The sequence below is a fragment of the Mastigoproctus giganteus genome, chromosome 6 (genome assembly GCF_048544385.1).
Source record: "Mastigoproctus giganteus isolate SK-2022 chromosome 6, ASM4854438v1, whole genome shotgun sequence".
NCBI lineage: Eukaryota > Metazoa > Arthropoda > Arachnida > Uropygi > Thelyphonidae > Mastigoproctus > Mastigoproctus giganteus.
In genome coordinates, this window is record NC_143580.1 from 61,604,868 (window position 1) to 61,629,878 (window position 25,011).

The 25,011-nt window shown below is 39.0% G+C and overlaps 1 protein-coding gene across 1 annotated transcript in view; it reads right to left on the minus strand.

Moving 5' to 3' along the window:
* Nucleotides 1–20,184, minus strand: part of LOC150084344 (G protein-coupled receptor GRL101-like) — a 112,644-nt gene extending 92,460 nt beyond the window's left edge. The window contains exon 1 of the mRNA XM_090376192.1: nt 19,948–20,184. Within this exon, the coding sequence (XP_090232318.1) occupies nt 19,948–20,050 (103 nt within the window). The 5' untranslated portion in view covers nt 20,051–20,184. The remainder of the gene's footprint in view (nt 1–19,947) is intronic.
* Nucleotides 20,185–25,011: the final 4,827 nt, after the last annotated feature.

Genomic DNA, 25,011 nt, shown 5'->3' on the forward strand with positions numbered 1-25,011 from the left:
AGTGTGAATACATGTTTTTCTTTTACTTTTGAGAGTTTTGTTTCGTTTTACAGTTTTGTAAGAGAAGCTCCATTTTCTGCTGGAATTTCTTACACAGGTTCGAATGATTGTAAAAAGAGGGTGTTTATGTTTATGTAAAAACAAAAATAACAATACGCTCAAGCCACAGTTCGAAACTAGTTCATTTTAGTGTTAGCCGCGAGTACTACAGTATATACAAGATGTTTTAATTGAAAGTACTGGATCTATTTTTCTTGTTTTTAGGTTTAAGCCATTTGTCACCTGAACCATTTTTGTCACAGAAGGCTGTTGCAAAGTCCTCTCCCAGTTTTAAAAATTAATAACTCGAATACTACAGGTAATGTCGAAAAGTGGTTTTCTGCACTGTAATCAGTATATGTGGGATTTTTGAACAATAAAAAATTTGTCAGAAATTTCACCAGTGATGCGAAATGTGATTAATTTAGAAAAATTGCATGTAGGTAAATTTATCAGTTTCCCAACGGATTGAGTCTTCATAAGCTGCAATAACTGAGGGAAAATCTCGGCAAATACGGTGTTTCAGATAGACCCATAGCTATAGTTAGGTCGGGCTATCTTGCAGGGCAAGGATATGAAAAATGACGATTGATAATTCGCTCTTCCACGAAAGTTTCTCCTAGGAGCTCTTTGACATTGTCAATATTGGACATAGCACCATCCTGCACAAAAATTATTTTTATTTTACACCGTCATTAATTTTATAAGATGATTTTGATCCGCAGTAGACTAAGATGTCGTGTATCGTTATTGTCTCAAAATGTCCGTGATTGTTAATGGTTTCAAACGAAACCAATAATAGGGTGTGTTACGAGATGTTTTAATTAAAACGCACAGGATCCATAACATTCAAAAAACTTTAGATCCTTTAATTTGTTTAATTTTAACTTATTTAATTTTAAACTGAAATCAAACAGAAAACAATATGCGCATCTCTTCCATAAACTAAATTTAAACAAGTCTACATACTGGGTTGGATTGTTCAGATTTTGGCGCTACCACTTTCCGTCTAAAAGTCAGAGTTCAATTCTTTTAGGTTATTCTTGATGATATTTAAGGTTTAATTTCAAAATTTAATAGATGAACGTTAAACAAGAAAATTAACAATTTTTTTGTTTAAAGTAAACGTTTTGCTGATAATTATTCGGTAAAGAAATTTCATGAGAAATTTTCAAATTTTTTTACTACTATGAACACCTAGAAACATTACCATTAAACCTGTTTAGAAGAAATCCAATTTTGTTGCTCACCGGGGCAAAATAAATACAGTAGATTTAAACCTGCTGTTCTTGATAACTTTCATCCTCATCTGTGAATAAAAATTAATGAGAATTCTGCAGTTAAAAACAAGATGCAAAAGAAAAATTTAACTCCGAAGTATTAGTTGAAAAATAATTTCAATAAATAATTCTGAAGTTCAAGAGAAATATTTAACCTGAAGTGACTGTCAAACGTTTTTGGCTTTGAGGAAAACAGTTACAAAAATTTTGGCTTTTGGTCTTGCGTCACTAATTTATTTTCCTTTTCTCTCTGTCCGTGGCTCCACTGATGCTTGCAAATCCAATCCCACACACAGAAGCCCCCTCCCTCCCGCTCTTCCAAAAAAGAGAACGGAGAATTCACTTATAAAAAGTTTGTTTTCTTGTGTGTTTCCTTTTTAAGAAACCCACACGTGTGTCGTTATTTCTTCAGCGCTAAGTCCGAGCTTAAGGAACTTGACACACTGATCCTATTTGTGTAGAACGCAGCAAGAATACCGCATAACTTCTTAGAATTGTGACATCGATATTCTAGGGATTATCTTTCTATGAATGTAGGCGTGTAGAAGATTACAGAGGAATCCACCACTCATTTTATCCAGTTCGAAGGCCATTCAGCTATTTATTCCTACATAAGATGAATGAGAAGTATTTTATGGAGGCATAAATAATTATTTATCCATCCATAAATTGGAGCAGGATGGTATTAATGGAAAGTTTCTACGATGGATAAAAAGGGTGGTTGAGTAGAAGAACAGTGTGGTAATCAATGAACTTGAGTACTGCGTACAGGTCTGGAGGCCTCATTTTAGGAAGGATGAAGAGTTGCTTGAGCGAGTACAGGGAGGGGCAACAAGATTGGTGAGGGGAACGGAGGGGCTGTCTTACCAAGAAAGGCTTACGTTCCGAAAATTGCAGCATCTGGAGACTAAGCACCTGCGAGGTGATCTGATTGAGGTGTATAAGGCCTTGAATGGGTTGAGCAGGCTCAATTCTGATGGGATTCTCTTTCTCAGATTACGAACCCGAGGGGGCATAAATTCAAATTGAGAAAAGACAGTTGTAGAATAGATGGGCGGAAATTTGCCTTTGGCCAGCGAGTAGTTGATTGCTGGAACAAACTTCCATCTGTCGTTGTGGAAGTTGATAGCTTAAATAAATTCCAGGAGGAATTGGATAAACATTTAGAGGGAATTAATAATACAATAACCTTTCTTTTTGAATTAATTGGATTATCTCACTTTATTGAAATTCCCATTGCTTATAATTGTATCTTAAAATTGTTATCAAAGAAAAAAAATTGTCTGAATAGATGTGTGCTTAAAAATGAATAAAAAATAAGAAAGATGTTAAATTTAAGTTTAATTAAAGTTAAAGTTTAGTAAAATTAATTTGATTAAAATTTTAAATACAAACTTTAAAATTTAATAAAATTAAAATATTATATTAAAATATTAAAAATACACCTATTATGATATCCAACTATTTTCAGTCTTAATTTTATCATATTATTTTGGATTAGAGTTCGATATCAAGCCAACGTTATATTACATATTTTAATATAATATTAAAATATTTTTAATGATAATAAAATTTAATTCTTTGTATATAATCTTAAATCAGCCAACTTGTTTTTTCCTTATCGAAGGAAAAATATAATACTCCTAACATAAAAATCTGATACGAAATTTGCCATCCAATATAAATGGACGGATGCGATGGTGCATTCTCAATGGGTATTTAGGATCGCAAGTAGGGATAAAGAATGCCATTTTCCCATTGTATACGACGATGGTGAGACCGCATTTAGAATATTGTGTTCAGGTCTGAAGGCCACGTCTGAAGAAAGACGGGAGGAGTAAAATGGATGAGTGAGATGTGTTTTCACTGGTAAGAGAAATAAGAACTAGGGATCACAAATATCTAAGGGCGTAACAGAAGGCTGGATCTCATGAAGTTTACATTCAAGAGTGTGTTGTAGATCACTGGAATGAATTTCCTGCCACCGTTGTGGAGATGGAAGATGGGCAAAGTTAGAAGCGATGTTAAAGTTATTTTTGGTGATGGGAAAAGTGTTAGTGATTAAGAATTTTTAGTTTATTTATTTTTGGTTCGCATTTTTGCATAATCTAACATTATAATAATAATAACAACAGGTCTGTCGTGTTATCTGCTTGGGTTTTATGCTCTAGGATAGAGGGCAGTCATAAGTCCGTTTACTGAATGGAAATTCCGAAAATAGGTATTCCCAAATTCTATATAGTTTTATATTGATTTTTTCTTCTATATATGGTATTCACTGGCGCGACATCTTCCTACTTGCCTTTACAGCCACACATGGGGTTATTTCTATACAACTTACACGACTGATAGAAAGAACTAATAAGACAGATGCACGCTGCATCCAAACATCAGCTACTCTACACATCCCGCATCGGACTGCCAATAATAATCCATAACAAGGTTTTAAACTTGAAAAGATGCCGAAATTTTCCATCCCTTAACCCAGAAGATCTCCGCGCTGGAGTTGATTTGAAAGTCTGAAGTTTAATTTCGCGCCTTACTACGCATCGGAAATCCTGCGATGTTGCCTGCAGGAGTTCGTTGTTAGCGATAGCCACTGAACATAGTTCTTCCACACTGTATCTAAAGAGCGAAAGATGAGGAGTCACCCGTTACTTTTTGTAGTACCTCAACTCTGATAAGATTATGAATACTCTTAGATGTATCTTGCAAACTATAACACTATTTTTATGTTGTAGAGGAGGCTGATTAAATTACATGACCTTTCAAATAACCTAAACTTTTCTTTGGGTTATTTTACTCATACGTTTAGAAAACAATACTTTTAAATTTTTGCAAAATCCCCTATTCTTCCATGTAAGATTTAAAAGAGCTAGAGATGATTCCTACAGTACCTAACTCTTACACGAATATTCTTAAATGTGTCAGGAAAACAATAAATTGCGTTGTAGAGGAAGCTTATTGAACTGAAAGTGTTATTTCTTTCATAAAATATTTAATAACGTCCACTTAAGTGAAAGTTATTAAATCTTTTAATGTACAACGCATCTGTGTCTTTTCTACTTCTATCAAGTGAATCTATTCTTTATATAAATAAATTCCATTTGGCATTTAAGCATTTGGTTTACTTAGAAATTCAATATCATGTGCCAATGATTTCTAATATTGTTTGGCATTTGAAGTGTGCAGAGGAGGCTGATTAAATTACCTTAACATAATTACAATCCCTGAGTGGCTTCCTTACATAGCACAGGAATGTTGCAGTGAAGCTGCATTTAAAGGAACATAACTATTTCGGAGGCAACATTTTGACAAGAGAAGCAAAGGAACCTTATTTAATTTTGTTTTCTATTAATTTCTTTCTATTCGCTTTAATTTGAAAACGAATCAACGAACAAACACAAAAGTAATTGATATCCTTCGTATTAAACACAGCTGATCTGCTTCTTTGTTTTTTTTAAAATCACATCTAACTTTGCCTTTCATCAACATTAAAAATTTGTTACCTTCACTGCCTTTGATTTATAACTTTTTCATTAATCTAAACACTAAGCTTTCGTTTGATAAATTTATTCATATGATTAGAAAACAAAAGTTTAAAAAATTCAGATAATCTAACAGATTCGTTCAATTAGGGATGGTCAAGTTTGGTAAGGCTACGTTTAGATAATAAAAAATGCAAGGCTATACAAAGTTGTTAACATAATGAATCTTCTAAGATACAAAATTAAGGTGCAAGTTGAGCTAGTATACTCGTGACGCTAACATGACAACTTCTGCGAGGTGTATACAGAGGCCAGATTTAAAGTTATTCCAATAAGTACTTCTATAAGGAGTATGGAGCGAAATGTCCTTCAAGGGTATATTACACCTACAAGATTCGCATCTTCTCCAAGAGCTAGTGACTATGCTTCGGCCATCTGTAAAGGATGAAGTTTTGGAGATTTGGGTAAGTCCCTGTAGGCAGACATTAATAGATTTATAGGGTCATATTGTTCTATCAAAGATGCGTAGACTTGCGCAGCAATATAAGTTGTTTAAAACTTTGCATTACTTGGTTTGTATTAAACTAAATAATTCGGAATGGTCTTGCTTTGCTTGGAACTCTGTCTCTTTTAGGAAGTTGATATACGTGTCTGTCCTATTTTTCATTTTCTTTCTTTCGAGGTGCCATCATTCATGTCATTTTCTGCATGGAACATGTATTTCATATTGCTGGAATACCATTTTTTTTTTTTTTTTTTTTCAGGAGGGAGAGGTAGTATTCTTTTGTTTTGGTCGGCTCCTGTGTAGTCTGCTGTTTGTCAGGTATTATAGCAATTGGTGTCTTCGTAATCTCATCAACTATGTTTGAGCGTAAGACTCTCAATGGATGAGAGTATTGATCGGTCCCAGGTGGCTAGAGATATGTTCGCGGAAATAGAGATACCTGTTGGGCAGCTTTTGACGGCATCATATAAGTGTAGGCCTACTTGCTAAGATTTGAGATAAAAGTCATATCAAGATATTTGACTTTCTTCTGAACTTTGTTTTTGGATTTTTTCCCAAGTTTCCATAATTCAAACAGTTTCAGATAAAATATCTTTTATCAAAGCTGAAACTTTACGTAGTCAAGCGTGACGCAATTTATGATGTTGTTGTTTAGGGATTATGGTGAAAAAATTACTTTGGCTATAATGCACCACAATTCCATTGAAGTACACCAGTGTCCATATAAGTTCAATGAAGCTCAGAAATTCCTTGATCATCTGTGCCCATGAGATTGGTATGATACTGTATTTTTTTCTATCGCTTTTGAGATTTTTTTAGGTTTGGCCATTTAAGTTGTGGACTTCGCCGTTTGGAGAGACCATGATTGGTGCGTTATTTATTTGATCCAATTTTTGTTGTTTTTGTTTTGAAAGGAGTGTTTGTGTCCATCTGCTGTTTATGCTTGGAGAAACAGAGATGTCAGTTTGTGTTGTTTCAGTTTCTCCTAATTCTTTTGGTTTCGGTACTACTACAGCAACGGCAGTAACTGCATGGATTCGTGTCGTGGATGACAGGATATAAAGTCCAGGGTCAGTACGCAACGGCACCGCGAGTTTCCTCCAACTCCGAGTTTATTTCTCTGTGAAGAATAGACTCTTTACTAGGCCAGAATGTGCGTGTTAGTATGTGGGTTATGTTGGAGTGTTGTCCATCTGACCTCTTAGCCTGCAGGGCTAGTGGAGAACAACCAACCCCCAGTTACCGTCTATCGCCACGAGGAGACGGGCCAGTACGTAGGGAGAAAGGAAACTCTGCGTAGGCAACCCCCAGAGTCGCCTGAGCTTTCCGGTGGTACCCAAGAAAAATAAAAATATAAAAGTGAAGAGAGGGAGTCAAGGCAGGTAAAGGAAAGGAGAATTGGGAAGGAAAGCATCCTCTGAATGAATGTAGAGAAGGAGGAGAGTACCACCGGGGCTGGGAACCACCCAGTCCAGGGAAATGGATTCTACTGATGGATATACACTGAATAATCACCAAATTATGACCACCCCTATGAAAACTGAATGCGACCCGTTGACCACGTGAAGTACCCGAGTGCGCAGTTAGTCGATCTACGTAGCATAGATAAGGTGTCAGTGGTTCAGTAAGTGGCAAAATTCTGAGCGTGATGAATAAAAGGAAGGATTTATCGGACTTTAAAAAAGAATAGGTTGTGGGTGCTCGACGAGCTTGTGCCTCGATTTTCCAAACGGCTGAACTGGTGGAGTGTTCGAGAGCCGCCGTAGTTAAAGAGTACCAGCACTGGCGTGAAAACGGTCAAACACCGTTTGACCGTTTTCACGGTCAAACGACCCTACGGCAAAACTGCAAAGGTCAGCAAAAGGTTGAAGTTAAAGGTGAGCGCCGGGTCCGACGACTCGTACAGGCGCAACACTGTTAAAGAGTTGACTACCCAATACAACATGAGCCAACCCGGAACAATATCTGGCATGACCATGCGTCGCTCGCTCGCTCGCACGCATGGGCTATACCAGTAGACGACCACTACGGAATCCTCTCCTAACCAAGGTTCATCGGCGTAAAAGACTCGCCAGTGGAAAGAGCATGCAAGTTGGACGTTAGAAGACTGGAAGAAGGTGTGCTGGTTGGATGAGTCACGTTATTAACTCCACACCTTGGATGGTCGTGTAGGGATTTGGCGTCAACAACATGCGGTGCTTGATCCATGCATGGTATGAGAAGTGCAGGCAGGTGGAGGCGGTTGTATGGTGTGGGACATGTTTCACTGGCATGAACTTGGACCCCTGGTGCATGTGGAACCACGTATCACTGGTTTCCACTATCGTCAACTTCTTGCTGACTGTCTACACCCCGCTATGTTACACGTTTTCCCGAATGGCGATGGTGTTTTCCAAGATGAAAATGCGCAGAGCCATCGGGCATTTGTAGGAATGGTTTGAGGAACACAGCTCTGACTTCCAGCATATCGATTGGCCCAGCAGAAGAAATAAACCTTCACAATAAACTACTTCAAACGACTTTGGATACACTGCCTAATCAAAAAATTATCATCGGCCGGATGTCAACTGCCGTTCGCCAGCATGACATAGTACTACACCAGACAGAAGAGGCACCAGAAACGGCCAACGTCTTGAGGAATTCCTCATGGGCTCCCAATTTACTGTTCTAAACCAGCCACATCATCTGCCAACCTATTGTAATACTCTGTGTGAGGCCCCGATCGACATCTCCCTGGCATCAAGAAATCTTGCTGGGTTCGTGACTGATTGGAGGGTCGAAGATTCGTGGACCACTTCGGACCACCGGGTCATAACATGCAAGATAACAAGAGTCCTAACAAGAATACCACCAGCCAAGCAGATTATAAACAGATACACCATCACCAGTGCCAACTGGGAGCTCTTCAGAAACCTACTGAATATAGCGGTGGAACACAATCCAGGAAGTTTAGACCCGCAAGCCGACCCGGACGTACTGCAAGATAAGACAACTAAAATAATCACAGATACAAGCAACGAAGCTATCAAAAAGAAGAACCCGAAACATGGAGCCATCCCCTGGTGGACTTCGGAAATAAATGTCCTCCGCCCGCAAAGTGGTAACCAAAAGAAGAAAGGAGTTTCAACGAGCGCACAGGACGTGGCCAGAAGCTGAAGTGAGTCCTCAAGCAACATTATAGGGAAGCCAGAAACCGATACACGGACGCCATCCAGAAAAGTAAGAAACGAACTTGGGAACGCTTAGTGACAACTGGAAATGATTACCCTTGGGGAACAGTCTATAGGGTTATTACCAACAAACTCCCTAGGGGGAGGTAGTGACTACCACACGAACCCCACAAGGTCAAATGACAACAACTTGGGAACAATCGGCGGACAACATCTTGAATTCAAGCAACCGGCGGTCCAAACTCTACAGGAACAAAACCATCTCTGTCAGGAGTACCGCAGGGAGGTGTCCTGTCTGGTCTACTGTTTGCCGCTGCCCTTGAACCCTTCCTCGCAAGGTACACTGATTTCTCATCATATGCAGATGACCACAAATTATATTCAAAATCAAAAGACTCTGAACAAACCCACCTGATAAATCAGCGAGTCGCTGTCCTGATCAACAGCCTTATAACCTATCTACTGCAGATAGGTCTGGAGCTAAACATATCTATATCAGCCCAAATCACATTTACAAAAAAGAGAATCAAAAATGACATCACAGCCTATCACAACGGAGTGCAGATAAGGAAAGTGAAGTCTCACACCGATCTCGGCTTGACTTGGAACGAGGGCCTCACTTTTCAGAACAATTTCTCGACCATGAAAACTAAGACTTTCTCGGCGATGTGGGCAATTCGACAAGAGCTGACGGGGTTACTCGACGTCGATGTAGTCGGAGGATACGCCCAGCGGTGCCTACAACCTATCGCACTATATGCATCACCAATCTGGTCTTCTGCCCCGACGTCGTACATAAATAGATTCCTCGCAGTCGAGTACTGGGTAATGCCATGGATGAACAGGGTCACAGGCAACGCATTCACCATCTCCAGGACTGTTTTATAAACCAACTTAAATATCACTCTCTGGAGAGTTCACATTGCATCCAGGAATATTCTTCTTCTTTCTCAGATGCTTACCGGTGTGATTGAGCCCCCAGTCTTCGAGGGCTTATCTCTACTCCACGTGCTAGACACAGTGATGACAGCTCCTACCTACCGTTGCATTCCATACTGTGCAACCTGTGCTGTCCGAAGAATTTTTTCCCAAACAACGCAGTCAACCATTTCAATTTATTACCAATAGATCCTGTGAAATACTTCGAAAGCAAGCAGTACAGAGTGAAGAGCCTCTCAGAAGCGCACAGCTTACTTCAACTATAATCTTTTCAATAATTGAATTTTGTAAACAATATTGTAAATATACGCACTTGTGTAAATATTGTAAATAATTGTAATTCTTGCTTTTCTGTACACACTTCTTATATTGGAAACAATTGCAAAGAATGTGACAACAAGTATTTCTTCGTAATATCGATTGACTTTGCCGGGGCGTTCGACTCACTCTGGTGGCCGAGGACTTGGGCAGACTCAGGGAAGCTAAAGTACCCATCAACCTCTATAAAGTCATAGAAACCTATCTCTCACAACGAAAAATTGAGATAAACACTCCATAAAAAAAGGTCGCAAGAACAGTACACAGAGGATGTCCACAGGGGTCTGTATTGGGCCCACTCCTGTGAAACTTGGAATTTGATGAGTTCTTGAGAATGGACCTAGGAGCTGTGGGGGTGCAGGCCTTCGCAGATGACCTAATTTTGACAGTGCAAGCAAACTCCAGAGTCCAATTGGAAATGCTAGCTAATCAGGCCCTGCAGATACTCCAAGAGTGGGCCAAGAAGAATTTCTTAACAATGTCACCGACAAAGACATCGTGGGCGCTGCTTAAAGGAACCCTGCAACTGAGACGACCACCCCAGATTAAGATTGATGGGACAAATATCAAGTTCTCCAGTCAACTAAAACACCTGGGTGTCATACTAGACAATAACTTATCCTTCCAACCACATCTCAAATTCTTAAGACAAAAGATCAGAAACTACTCTGCCATGGTAGCTAGGGTCACAAGGCGAGACTGGGGTCTCAAAAAGCGTACCCTAGCCTTATACTACAAGACAACCTTCCTCCCAATAATTACATACGCTTCAAAAATCTGGTACGACAAAACTGCCTTGGTCATAAATAAGAGAACCCTGGATGCAATTCAACGCGCCATCCTGCTCAATACTACCCGCGCCTGCAGAACTGTGAGTAATCCACCGCTGAAGGTGATAGCAGCAGTACTTCCACTTGATCTTGAAATCGCAAGAACAGGTCTCCTCTACTACTTATCTAAGGGAATACCCAACACTTTCCTGGAATTTACAATAGACCCAACAAACAACCATAAAGCAGAAAAGATCCAGCTTCAGTCTCCCCTGCTGCAGGTGTGGCAGGACAGGTGGGCAGAAACTGCCAAAGGAGCAATCACCCACAAGTTCTTGCCGCAACTTGAAAACAATCTATCCAAAATCGTCTACTTGGTTCTTTCCGGGGTTGCAAACAATATACTTGCTAACTGGACACGGCCCCTTTAACGCAAAGTTAATGGACTTCGCCCTTGTAGAAGACCCATGCTGTACATGTGGAGAGGTCGAAATCTGGGAACACCTCATGTACTACTGTCCGCAATATGAGGATCTCAGGTGCATTCTAATCACGAGTATAAGATACCTCCCCAGAGGGCAAGAGTTTCACCTACTAGATTAAGAGGAGGAATACAGAGCCCTGACCAACTTCGCTCAAGAACTCTTCTCAAGAAGGAGAACTCTAAATGCAATACACCAGGAGTGAAAGACGACCAGCCAGATAACAAATCAAAACATCTTTTCAGACACACCCTAGAATGATATTATGTGGAAGATACTAGCAGTCTTGCCTTGGAATAGTGACAGTGCACTTCCTACAATTATACGAATGAACACTGGAACCAAGAAACCCTGCCTATGTACCAACAAATATGAGTCCTAAGTGAAACTGACAAATGTACTATCTGAAGATAGAGAACCAAAAACAAAGACATTCAACTTGGACGGGACACTGTCCCATGAGTGACTTTACTATCGGACATGATCTTATGACTGCACTACGACTGCTGCAGCCTCACTGCCATGTAGCCAAATGGCGATCTGTACCAGCTCCCTTGCCTGGTACCTTTTCTCCTCTCCCCTGCAGGGGGAGGAGGATATGGTCTTCCTGTCTCCTCCCTCCCCTGCCAATCCACATACTTCGCCTGGTGAGGCATGGGCGTGCCTTACTGACTACCTGGGGTTGCTTTCCCTATCGACCCCATACTTCTGTCTTTCGCCCCCCCAGTCTTCAGTCTCTTCCCCACGCTAGTAAACCCCAACAACTAATCAAAATTAACGATTTCTAAACTGAAACCTGAACCACATTAACCTCTCCTGTCTTTATCTAAACTTGTGTCCTCTCAGGAAATTAGGTGGCATGACCTGCCAGAGTATATATAAGCTACTGGGCTCCTGGTCGGCCTCCACTTGGCGTAAGTGGGGCAACGTTGGACCCCCAATTGGGGTTCAGCGGAACAACTGTACACGACCAGAAGAACAACTGTACACTAAACTAAACGATCCAAGACCCACACTTAAATCTCTGGCATTTACAGCGTACTGTAACACACCACAACGTAAACTACGCGGAGATGGGGGAACCCCTGGTGCCGCTTGACCCTAAACACACTTACTTACATATCGATTGGCCTCCGAACTCACCGATATCAATCCCATAGAGGGCTTGTGGAACACTATGGAAAGGCATATCAGGAGTCTGGATACACCAATCAGCCCCAAACCTGCATTGCTGACAGCATTACACACAGCTTGGTTGGCCCTACCTCCTGAAGGCTTCCGACATCTTGTTGAATTAATGCCGCGTCGGATAGCTGCTGTACTGAGGGCAAAAGGACCTACGAAGTATTAGGTAGGTGGTCATAATTCAGTGATCACCCAGTATATCTGATAGCATTGGATATGGATAGATAACGTTGCAAGCAGAGGAGGGTTTGTGAAAAGCTAGTACCCTTGTAAATCTCACTAAAAATATATATGATAGGATAGTGGAATCTGCTTTTCAGCTTCCTGGTACGTGACTGTGTTGATTCTTCTATTTTTGAATTTACTTTTCTCTTTTCCACAGGGTGCAGTCTTTGGAGAAAGCGGCGTGGTCTTCGTTATATTTGGAACACGTGGAGATTTCTCGTTTCATTCGTTATGGACGTGTTCCTTCTAACCGCGGGTGGTACACATCGACATGCCTCTACATATCGTATGGGAGTGGCCGAACGTCTAGCATTTTGTAACATCTAATTGGAATGGGGATGTATGGTTCCATTTGACAGTTTAGGTATCCTTGCTTTCACAGATGCTCCCTCTTTTTTTAATAAATATTCTCTTAACTTGAGTAACATTTTTGGACTTCAGTTCTTGTGAAATTTCTTCTTCTGGGCTGTTTAAACAGATTCCGTTCTCTGATGATGAACTCTTTTTGAGGTATTCATTTCGGCATTTGGATTGGCTTTGATGGGAATCCCACCAAGTACTTGTCATTTACAGAGGTAACTCACTGTCCATGACGCATGGTTTCTACTAGCAGATCATGACCTTAAACGGCGAACCATTTTTTGGAGAACCAGCCGTGTGCTCCAAACATCTTTGTATAACAAAGACAGTTTACTGATAGGCTGGTCTATTGGTGAATTTATGATTAGGAAGAGTATAAAATCATTCTTATTTGTTTCTTTCTTTTGCCTTTTGACAGTGGATGAGAAAGAATCATCTTCCTTCCGGGATAGTGATCATTGATCCATAGGTTCAGATGGTATCTGGTTTGTTAAACTCATTGTTGCTCCCTTTAGTAGTTAGCCCTGGAGAGCAACTTTCCCATCCAGGTTACCGGCTCCGTCACTTGGAAGAATGAGTGTTGGCAACCAGTTACCAATATCGCTTGGTCACTGGTTGCCATCAAAAGAACAGTACTTTGCTTATGGGTGTAGCAGTAACGTTGCTAGCGGAGGAGGGTTTATGAAAAGCTAGTACTTGCACTAGAAATACACTTGGAACATTTCTTGGAAAATATCGCTTGGCACTCGGGTCATAAATTTATGAAATGCTGAGGGAAGTGTCGTGAGTCAACGGTAGATTGTAGCATGATTTCACGTTGGTCTCAAAAGGTTTTGTTATAGTCAAACTAGTGTTGAAGACAAGAAACGCTCAGGTAGACCGAGAGCATCTACGGATAACGCATTGGTCATCATTATTATCACCATTTTGGAGGAAGAGAGACGTATTACCTCTGAAGAAATATCCAAAGAACCCTGAATACCGAAATCATCTTCACCGAATTTTAAAATGAGGTGTTACATAAACGTCGCTCTATACGTCCCACATTAAATGTCACATGATCAGCAAGGCAAAGCGTAAAGAAAATACAATGCAACAACCGCACGATACTGATAAGATGGTGAAGAGTTTTTAAAACGCATTGTTGCCAATGATGAGACAAAGAGGAGAATTTGAACCTGAACTGAAGTCACAATTGGCTCAGTGGAAGAATCCATCTTCGCAACACACCTCTAAACGTCACCAATCAAAGATGAAATAAATGGTCATGGCCGAAGGATTATGAGGGAAGTTCTGTCGCCAATCATATTCCACTTGGAAGATCAATATTTAAAGAGTACTATGCAATGTTTCTTCTTCAAAAATTACGCCCAAAAATTCATCAGACGAAGCCAGAGATGTTGGAAGTTGGAAGGAGGGAACCCTACCCGAGGTAGGGTTTCCCCACCTTTATACTCCTGGTTTCCTTGTGATTACGATCTGTTCCCAAGCGCAAAGAACTGTTACGTCGACAAAGATTTTTCTGTCTTTAGAAGAGTTGAGTGCAGCAATTACTGAACACATCAGAAAGCTTAACTTCAACAGACAGTTAAACAGGATTTAAAAATTACTTGAACATTGGGAAGCAGGCATGAAGAAGGAGATTATACTGAAGGTTTACAGTATAAATTGTTATAAATTAAATTCATCTTAAAATATCCGCTTTTGTATATTATTTTTGGATTAACTGTAGTATTTAGTGAAACAGAACTTAAAATAAAATAATAAATTACGTTTTGATATGTTAAAACACTTCGTTTGTTATTATTCAGCACGCTTAGATTATAACGATGCTTTAAAAGTCACATCAACGATCAGAAATAGGCAGAAAAGAATGAGACAATTCTTCCGGATAACCTAGAATACAATACTCCAAAGAAAGACAGAAGTCTCATGTTGAAAGATGTTTCTGTTACTTCTTGTTACAAACACTTATTCTGAACACCACATGAAAGTACGATAAGAAGACTGACTAGAATGAAGACTGTGAACCGGCAACAAAATTTGTGAGGTGATTTGTTTTCTTCAAAAAGTAAGAAAGAAATCCTAGTAAATCTTACCATAGAGATGTTCCTTCTCCATAGCAACTCGTTGGAAAACCGATGCTGGTTACAAGCAGAGAAATGATACTCTTTCAGAGTTATAAATACAAAGGAAATAAAGAACGAAACAAAATAAGTGTCTAAAGCTTACAGAGTGAAATGCATAGCCTATACACTACCGTACCAAAATATTAGAGAATCATAAATAGAGGTTAGAATCCCAGTTAACATTTTTCTACTGGAAAAGCAGATGTCAGTCAGTTCATGTGTCAGAAAAGTGGAGGCATCCTAGGGACAACATCATAGGTGATGAATATCTAAACATCCCCTTTGACTGGCATAAAAAGAACTCGGTGAAACGAACCGTTCAAACTTGAGGATCATATTTTTAATATATTAAAATTCGGGGTCGAATGCGAAATGCTTTTCAAGAGGAAAATGAAATAATATTCCCTAAAGTAGAGCAACAGGTTGGCCAATCACTTAACTTCTATATTTCCTCTTAAGAGATTTGATCTCCAAGCGGGGGGGAGGAAACTATCTTTAAATGAATTTGTAATGAAATTTCATATAAATAATTATGACGATAACTTCTTACAATGCAAAAAAACCAAGATATATCCATTTCCTGTTTATCTTGCGTGATTAGTAAGCTCTTCCCAAGCTGATTCACAGAGTTTAATCTAAGAAAAAGGGTTTCTAAACACTTTCATTTCTTTTCAGTGACTTTCCGATTTAATTACGCTGAAAAGTTTTCCTATTAACTTGAGTGAATTGGATAGTCCGTGCTAATTAACTTCCCCTCTTCCTTTGTTGTGACACGGGGGTGTGTGGAAAGAGAGAGAGAGAGAGAGAGTACTCTGTCCGCACTTAACAGTTTCGACTGTATCTCATTAAATGTAGCATCTTAAGTTTATCACATACATCTCGTCCACATAAGCAACCAGTACAAAGAATATCGGAATTATAATGCATTAAATTAGCAAAGATTTCTTTCATTTAGTATTCATCATAACATGTTGATGAATAATAAATGATTTTTGGTGGTGTAAAACTCCCACGAAGGAAATGACTCTTCAGTATCTTGATTAAAGCAGAAAATATTCAACGTGGTTTCGAAATGTAAATTATAATTAAGCATCTGACTTTCTATCAATATAAATGAAACATCAAATTACTGAAATATAAGATGGCGTACTATAATTCCAACCATCTGCTCTGATACTACAACTAAAGTAAACCAGAGCTGGTTTTGATGAAAAGTTGAATTAGAAAACAGCCAATCTCAGTTAATAATTTTCCGTCAAGATGGAGAGACCGAATTGTGTGCAATGTTAGAGTTTAATCATGTGCCAGTTTCTAGATGAATGTAAACTTACTTGATGTAATATTCCTGGAACTCTTTTCAGATGTCGAAGGCAGAGCATCCATCTCTTTATAAAAGAAAACTGTCTCAAAAATGGGTTTCAAGTCGTTTGAGTTCAAATGCAACTTTGGCATCGTGAAGGTGATGAATGGTATCTCTCCTAAGGTTTCTTAGGTTCGAAGAAAGCTTTGAGATTTGCTCTTCACTCTGAAGAAATCTTTAACGCGATTACATGAGTAGTCTTAACACCACTGATGTTCAGAGCGAGGGTTGTTCAATATAACTTGTTCGCTACCATTTTTTTGCTTGAATGTTGATTCCTTTTGAATTGAATCGAAAGAGATTGAGTTTACATCTCGTGTTCAATTTATACCTCTGAAATTCAAATTTTCAACCAATTTTTTTTACAACTTCTCATGAAGACTTAAATGGAATATATGGCACTAAAAAGTTTCAATTTCTGCAACGGTAGATGGGAATTTATTTTTCTAAAAAAAAGGGCAATACGCCAACCAGCTGGAAGATTTCTTAAATCGGAAAAAACGTGTTTCTTATCAGCGCACAGAAGCTGCAAATTTGGTAGAAGGCAGCTCAGAAATAAACAAAAAATATACAGGGAGTTTAAATTTATACGTATTAAAGAAGCATTATTTAAATCCCTTTCGAAATGTTTGTGTGGTGGGCTTTACAGTGCAATGAATGCTATTTACATTTTAAAAAATATTAAAGTCTTGCTAGAAATAAAAACATTAATATTTTATCTTCTTAATCTCCATCCGTGGAAATGGAGATTAAAGTCATTGTTGGATTTAAAATCGTGGACCAAGTCCTTAATCTTATCATTCATTCCCATTTTATACAGATCTTCTATCTAGGATGGATAAATTTATAAATGTGTCCTGAGTAACTGGGAGGTCAATAACAGCTGTACGAAAAGGGTGTCGAACAGACTGAGGAAGAAATGCAACACTGAATCCTAAAAGTATTAAAAGTTTCTAACAAAAACAGATTCCAGCGGAATCCGTAGCTGATAGAAAGCGCATTGAATGGCCACTTTCTTCTCATTTGATGAGAATTTCAAGATGTTTGTGGTTATTTCTGGCGCTAGTGTCACTTAGGCCATGCTGTGCCTATTAAGGTGGTACAAGGTGCTTTTCAAAGTCCTAAGGAATTCGGTATATCGTGTGTGCGGGAAACTGAGCGACTTTTCAATCTGTACAAAAAAATTGAAAACCATAGAAACTGTACTACATGGAAATTTTTAAAATGGGTTGTTATAGAAGGATTAGGTTTGCAGAAAACATGCTTGGATGGATGGAGGACTGGAAAGACTTCCTAAAGAACATTTTTCGCACTGGAGGCTTCATTAACAAACACAACTATCCATTACTTTGGACCGCACAATCCTCAATAAACAGTGGGTTTGAAGCAAAAACTATTACAGAAGTGACAGTGTGGCATGACATGACGTATAATCCACTGCATGATGACTGAATTATGACCACCTGCCTAATATCATGTTCGGCCACCGTTCGCACGGATAACAGCCGCTATTCACCTTGGAACTGACTCCACTAGATGTCAGAAGATGTCCACAGGGATCTGCAGTTATGCTTCCTGCAAAGCTTTCCACAGTGTCAGGATAGGCGAAGGTTAGATGTCCAAACGCCTCACTTCCCGTTCCAAAAAACCCCACAGACGTTCAAATGGATTGAGATCACGCGAATTTGGACTTCGATCAAAATGGGCAATCTCTTCAGTGTGTTGCTCGAATCACTCGTGCACAGAGCGGCCCCGATTATACGGCCCATTATCGTCTTGGAAGATTGTTTCCGTGCACACGGTCTTCTAAAAGCTGCCGTCGACCTTATCAGTAAAATGTTGGTCCATACGCACCAGAGATCCTAGTTCTTTCCAGCAAAAGATGCCCCATATTCTTCCTGAATTGTGAGCACATGCACGATGGGTCCATGGACTCTTGTGGCTTGCGCCATACACGAAGGCGTCCGTCGGCATATTGCATCAGGTTTTTGGATTCTTCCGATCAACACACTCGTTTCCAGTTCTCCAGTGTCCAGTCAATGTGTTATTGACACCACAGCACACAGCATTCGTTGTCGACGATAATTCAGCAATGAGGAGAGGGTGTCTCTTGGGTCGTCTATTGTTGAACCCCGCACATTTGCGTGTATGCGGCGCATCTCATTTGGGATATTGTTCTTGCATTCCACATATTGTATGGCGATGTCAACTGTTGCACAGTGACCTGTCGTTGAGCCCGAACAACCTCTGTACCGTTCGCTTACCACGAACATTCACCTTGCATAATCCTTTACAGTTCTGTCGGTGGGAGGTGGTTTGACTCGTTCGATATTATTCTTTGTACAGTCCAACCACGGCAGGGCGTGAGAAAAGCAACCGATAAGACGTGCAGTTTTCGATATGGATGTATCCAACTCAATAGCTCCCACAATCATGCCCTTTTTAAACTCCGTGCTATCTTTACCACGTCCCATAACTGCCACTTTATCATTTTGACCTGCACAACCAGATGCAAATTACCACTGCTCTAACTTACGAAGTTTTTTGACTTTTTATATGTGGTACAGTCCATTATGGTTGAGGTGGTCATACTTCAGAGATAACTGAGGGTAGAATTAAAATTCTACAGAAAATATTAATATTTATTCGTATTAACGAAATACAAATTCAGATATATACCTCGCTATCTGCAAAATTTCGTTCGTCCTGGAGTTGTATGTTGCGTTGCCTAAAAGGACATAAAATGACCTTTATGCAGGATGGCGCCTCACCACACATCTCAATTCCTGTACGAGACTCGCTTGACATTAATAGACGCAGGACAGCAGAGTGACCTTCACAGATTCTTGATTTGACCTCGAAGGATTTTTACTCTTATTATGGACCAGAGGAAGAAGTTATCAGAGAAAGACAAGAATAGTTGATGAACAGAAAACTGAATGGGAATCAGGAAACCAGGACTGACTATTAAATCGAATTAAAACTTGCTTGCAGCACACAGACCTACCCCAGACAGTATTTAACACACTAACGAATCAATAGTAATGAAGGGACAGGACAAAAAGCAAAAAAAAAAAAGTACGTGCCCAAAAATCTAAGTCCCACAGCAAAAAAATAGGTAAGTTATCTTCGAATTGCATTTATTATTCAGCTGTATGCTATTCACAACCGAATATTTCCTAAACCTTTTTTTCTAAAAAGGAAAACTAATATTAAAAATATGCTATTTATCTTTAATATAGAATACGATTTCTATTTTTAGTATGGGTAATCAAAAAATGGGAAGGACTGCTTAACGGATTATAGAATTCTGTTTAGGCTTACAAATAAAACAATTGCAAATTACAAATTCTGCATAAATCTAAGGATCTTTATAATAAATTTTCATATATGGTGCTTTTTTAAAAATAGTTTAAACTAGGGGGGTAGGAGCACGCAATGCCCGATTAAGATAAAAGCTAAGAGGGCCCTAGCCTGGGGCGCCATTCTTTAAGGGGCGCCAAAAACAGAACAATGAGGCAATTTTGTATATATCCTTAGTAAAGGGGCTGAAAATCTTTCTGCCCGGAGCGCAGAAATACCTTGGTCCGGTCCTGGAAAAAAATGGCACAGATGGACATTTCTCCTGGTGGTTTAGTCTCAAAATTCTTTACAAAAATCTCGAAATAATAACAGCGACTTGGATGTTTACACTTACCTGATAATTGAACATCACTGCACAGTACGCACGTGAGAGATACGCATGCCACCAGTACAAATACAGTCAATGCACACCGTGCACAGCTGGAGTAACTTGTCATACTGTAGGGTTGGATTACAATTTAAATCTGCTCTTAAAGCAAATGAACAGCGATGAAAAATTCGAACTGATCTTTCGGGTTAACTTAACCTAATCGGGTTCGATTCTAGGTATTAAAATCCCGTGTTCAGGTCGTGGTACTTGACGAAATCGAAAACTTCGATAGCGGGAGAGTGTTCGACTGCTCGGAGAACAGGTTGCGCTCGCTTTTGATACTCCCAAGAAGCGTGAAGGTCTCAGACTTCGCTCGGTATCTGCGCATGTGCGGGAAATCGGAGAAGTTTTATGTAAAAGAAACTCGCCAAAGTAGGTACGTGTTATGGAAAATAAGGGTGGTAAAAAGGGGAAGGAAAACATCGCCCGTGTGTTTTTCCTTTTGAAAAATTACTTTTTTTGTTACCCCTTAAGAAGATGTCCTTCTGCTGCCTGCCATATTGCAATTTCTGGAGTATTACTTTAAAGTTGATCCTACTGAATGGTTGGTCTGGTGATCAATCATAAAAATCTTACTCGAGTAATATAAAATAAAAGTTGTAATATGAAACTCTAGCTGCGGTTGATGCTGAAATGACGGTTTCAACGCAGTCCACTTCGGAGCAATTTGAGATTAAAAACAACCCACCTGAACGGCAACTGAATGGCAAAATAAGAAATCTTGCATTTTGTAACTGTACAGATAAAGAAAACATTTGAAACTTTCCTATAGAAGCTTCTATGAGTACAAAATTTAAGAACTGAGCGAATGCGAAATCTTAAATTCATCTTTGTTACCCACCCACACAAATCGTAGAATTGGCTAAGATATGTTAGATATAGCATCAGCTAAGGCCTATGATACAAGAAAGAAAGCTTATACAGCATCAGCCAAAAAAGAAACGAACAACAACAAAAAAACTTCCCAATTCACCCATCTGGTCACTCCAAATGTTTGTCTAGAAGAGTCTCAAATTTATTTAAGCTATTAAATTCCACAACAACTGATGGAAGTTATTATTATTAAGCTTGCTTTCACCATCTACAACTGGTTGGCTAGATGCATTGTCCATAGATGGAAGTTTATTGCGACAATCAACTACCCGCTGGCTAAAAGAAAATTTGCGCACATCTATTCTACAACTGTCTTTCTTCAATTTGAATCTATGCCCCTTCAGGTGCGGAATCTGAGCAAGAGAAAGAATCCCATCAGCGTTGAGCTTGCTTAAACCATTCAAAGCCTTTATACACCTCAATCAGATCACCTCGCAGGTGCCTAGTCTCCAGAAGCTTCAATTTACAGAACTTAAAGTCTTTCTTAGTAAGAGCACCCCTTTTTTCCCCACCACTCTTTTTCCCTTCTCTGTACTCGTTCTAGCAATTCTGCAACTTCCTAAAATGAGGCTTCCAGACCTGCACGCAGTACACTCAAGGTGTAGTCTAACCATTGCCTTATACAAAGGGATAACACCTCATTTTCCCTGCTAGCAAAATTCCTGTTTATCATTGACAAAACCCATGACCTGCTCTGGCAGCCGGTCTGCACTGCTCAGAGAACTTCATATCTGACTGCACAATTACTCGCAGGTCTTTTTGAATTTCTACCACCCTAAGTGTAGTACCACACAGTTGGTACATTTCTCAGGGGTTACTTCTACCCATATGCAGTACTTTGCATTTGTCAAGGTTAAACTTCAGTTGCCACTTCTTAGCCCATCTGCCCAAATTATCTAGATCCTGTTGCAGTAGCACACTGCCATTAACAACCCTGCCAACCTTTGTATCATCTGCAAACTTCGACATTAAGCCTGATATACCTTCATCAATATCATTGATAAATACACAAAACAACAGTGGACCCAAGACCGAACCCTGTGGGACTCCACTAATAACATTAGTCCACGAAGAGCAGCACCCATTGATTACCACCCTCTGTCTTCTCCTACTCAACCATCCTTTTATCCATTGTAGCAACTTACCCTTAATACCATTCTGCTCCAATTTGTACAAAAGTCTTCCATGCGCAACAGTGTCAAAAGATTTCTTGAAATCCAAGTATATGATATCAAAATTATTTTTTGCATCCAGTTCCTTTGTAATCACATCGTAGTATCCAATCAAATTGGATATCGAACTCTATAGATGGCGCACTCTGAACACTGCAACTGATACGTTAAGAGGCCTCTGAATGAACCAACCAGTGGAGTTTATAAGTGTTATTCAAATTAGAGTCTTTTGGAATAATCACTTTGGCTATGCACGCAGTGAATGACCACCTGTAAAATAGATGATGCCTATGAGCGTCAATTCCTCAAAGAGGCTGCAGTTTACGTGCTGTGCACAATAAGAACACGTACAAATTGTTTTCGGCATAATTTAACCCTCGCAGGTAACACAGTGGTTTTGTAATTACGGTCCTGAAACACCGAGTGGAATAGATCCGCGTTCATATCCCCTAAGTGACGCAATCAATTTTAAGGGCTTTAAAAAAATATATCTGAGTTAGTCGGTTTCAGAGGGCTTCATTGCTTTTTATCCCGGAAAGTCGGCTTTTTCTTACAGCAAGCCGATTAAAACGTACACGCGATTACAGACACCTCATAGCTTTAGTAGTGCCACAGTCAATGTAGCTTACTACAGCGAAACCATAGAGCGGTTATGGTGGCCATAATGGAAAGCGAACTCATAAAAATACATATTAAAGCGAAAGCTCACACTTGACAACCAGGTCAGCAGTACAGGTAGAGGGTGCTGCAACACCCAGCCTACAGCCCTGACCTGTCCTGTCCTGTAGAAGTCTTGTTCCATAAAAAAAATTGATTAATCTAAACTGTTAATTAACTCCTTTATATAAATATGCGATCCACCTTAATAGATTATGATTTTCAAGCCAAATTAACTTGTATTACCAATTTAATGGGCTACTTTATTTCGCAGAAAATAAATCTGCTCGATCAACAAAATTCATAAAGAAATATATCAAACCGGAGGAACTTGTTAAGAATGCATCAACCCATTTGTTTAACACAGCCGAGCAGAAATTCAATATTAACCTTCTGTTGTCATGGTGACAGTGGTCCTACGCGAGTAAACTTGGAAGCCTGTTTCCAACACATCATTAAATAATAAAGAAGTTGTTGATATTCCGAGGAAACTAATTTTCACCAATTCGAAGAAATAAATTTATACAAAATTAGTATTTCACGCAGAGTGGTTTTTACCATCAAGTGATGAACAACGCGACCTTGAAGGCATCAAAAAAGATGAATCGAAATACCACTGTCCACGATTAATGCAGTTTCCAAATTAGTTTCTTCGAATTGACAGTTTTATGAAGTGTGCTCAGAAATGAGATGTCCAATTCTTTTCGTGCTTTCAAGTGGTGGTTTTTAAATTAAGATCCGAATTAAGAAAAATACTAAAGTTATAGGAAACATTCGACAAAGGCACAAAATTTGTGCTTAATTTAATACGCAATTTTTATATTATCTTTAAAAGTATGTGGATATGTATCCATGCATGTATTTTCGTTCAATTGTTTAGCCAACAGTGCAACTAACGCCATCTGGGTATATCTGTTATTTATTAAATAAGTATTCGTCTGTAAGCTTTAAATTAGTTGGTCAAATACTCCCCTCCACAACAAAGCTGTCTGGACGCACGTAAATTATGTATTACGTCCATTAACTGTGTATTCACGAGGCAGTTTGTGGGATGAAAAACCGAAATAACGTACTTATTCAATAAAGATATTATTAAAATAAACTGTTACAAAAAAAACTGTTATTTTTATCTTAAAGATATTTTTAAAATAAAAACTGTTACGAAATAAGTTTTGTTGCTGCTCAGATAGATTTAACTATTCTTAAAGAGCTGTGTTTTCGATGGGTTTCTTAAGCGTTTATCAAAACTGAAATTCAAAAGGATTCCTGAAGTCTCTTACTGCCAACATACTTCAGAAAATCTTCCATGCTGTTGTAGTTACCCTTTGTCGCATTCTTTGGACTCGACATTGTTTACTCCTTTACCATCTCTACTCCTCTGTGTATTCGTGTGCGTCTCATTTCAAGAGCTGAAATTTCTCTTTCACTAAGCGAGAAATTGCCTTTCTGGCTACTCCCACTTTTCAATGAATACAAAGATTTGTCCGTTACAAAACAGTCGTTTCGCATTTCTCGCACGCGCTTCACAAATACAAAATCCTTCCTGGCTCGCCAGATCCAAATAAGTATACATCCTGTAAGAATATTTCAAGTTCAACCGTGAAAAGAAAACTGCAAAACATTCAGCATTATCTTCACGTGTGGGTTTATTGATTTTTGACTACAAGACACATTTTATATAAAAAAACAAACAAACAAAAAGATAGTTAATATACGCAGTACGTTACATTTCAGGCGCATTATTTGGGAAGCTCCACCAAATCGTTCTAAAAGAACGAAATATAATTCATGAAAATTTATCCACTGAGAGTCAAGTCACTGCATGCGGACGGACATACGGACAAAGAAATAATGAATAATGGATTTCTATCTGCCCGATTTTAATGAAATTTAGGTAAACTAGACAAATCTTTCTAAAGAGCTAAATATAAAATTTTATGAACTAAGTAGAAGTCGAGTTATTACATGCGAACGGACAGACAGAATGATGGACGCAATGAAGACAAGCGCTTTTGGCACTTCCTGAATTAGAAAAATTACAGTATATTAAATTTTACATGTATAACCCTTCAGGAAACTGGCTATATATTAATGGGTAAGGTTTTTCTAATGCCTTCTTGTGAAGATGGTGAAAACTTTCTTCCAGTTTTTAGTGATGCGTGAGATGATAAAGTCGATGGCAAAAACAGACTTGTCAGCTTTCATATCCATACAGAATCATCTGAAGCATCACTAAAAGTATGAGTTTGTGGTATTTATTCACTAATAAGGCTCAAAGTATTCATTTAACGAAAGGGCTTGACTTCTTGTATCCATGTGGTTAAAA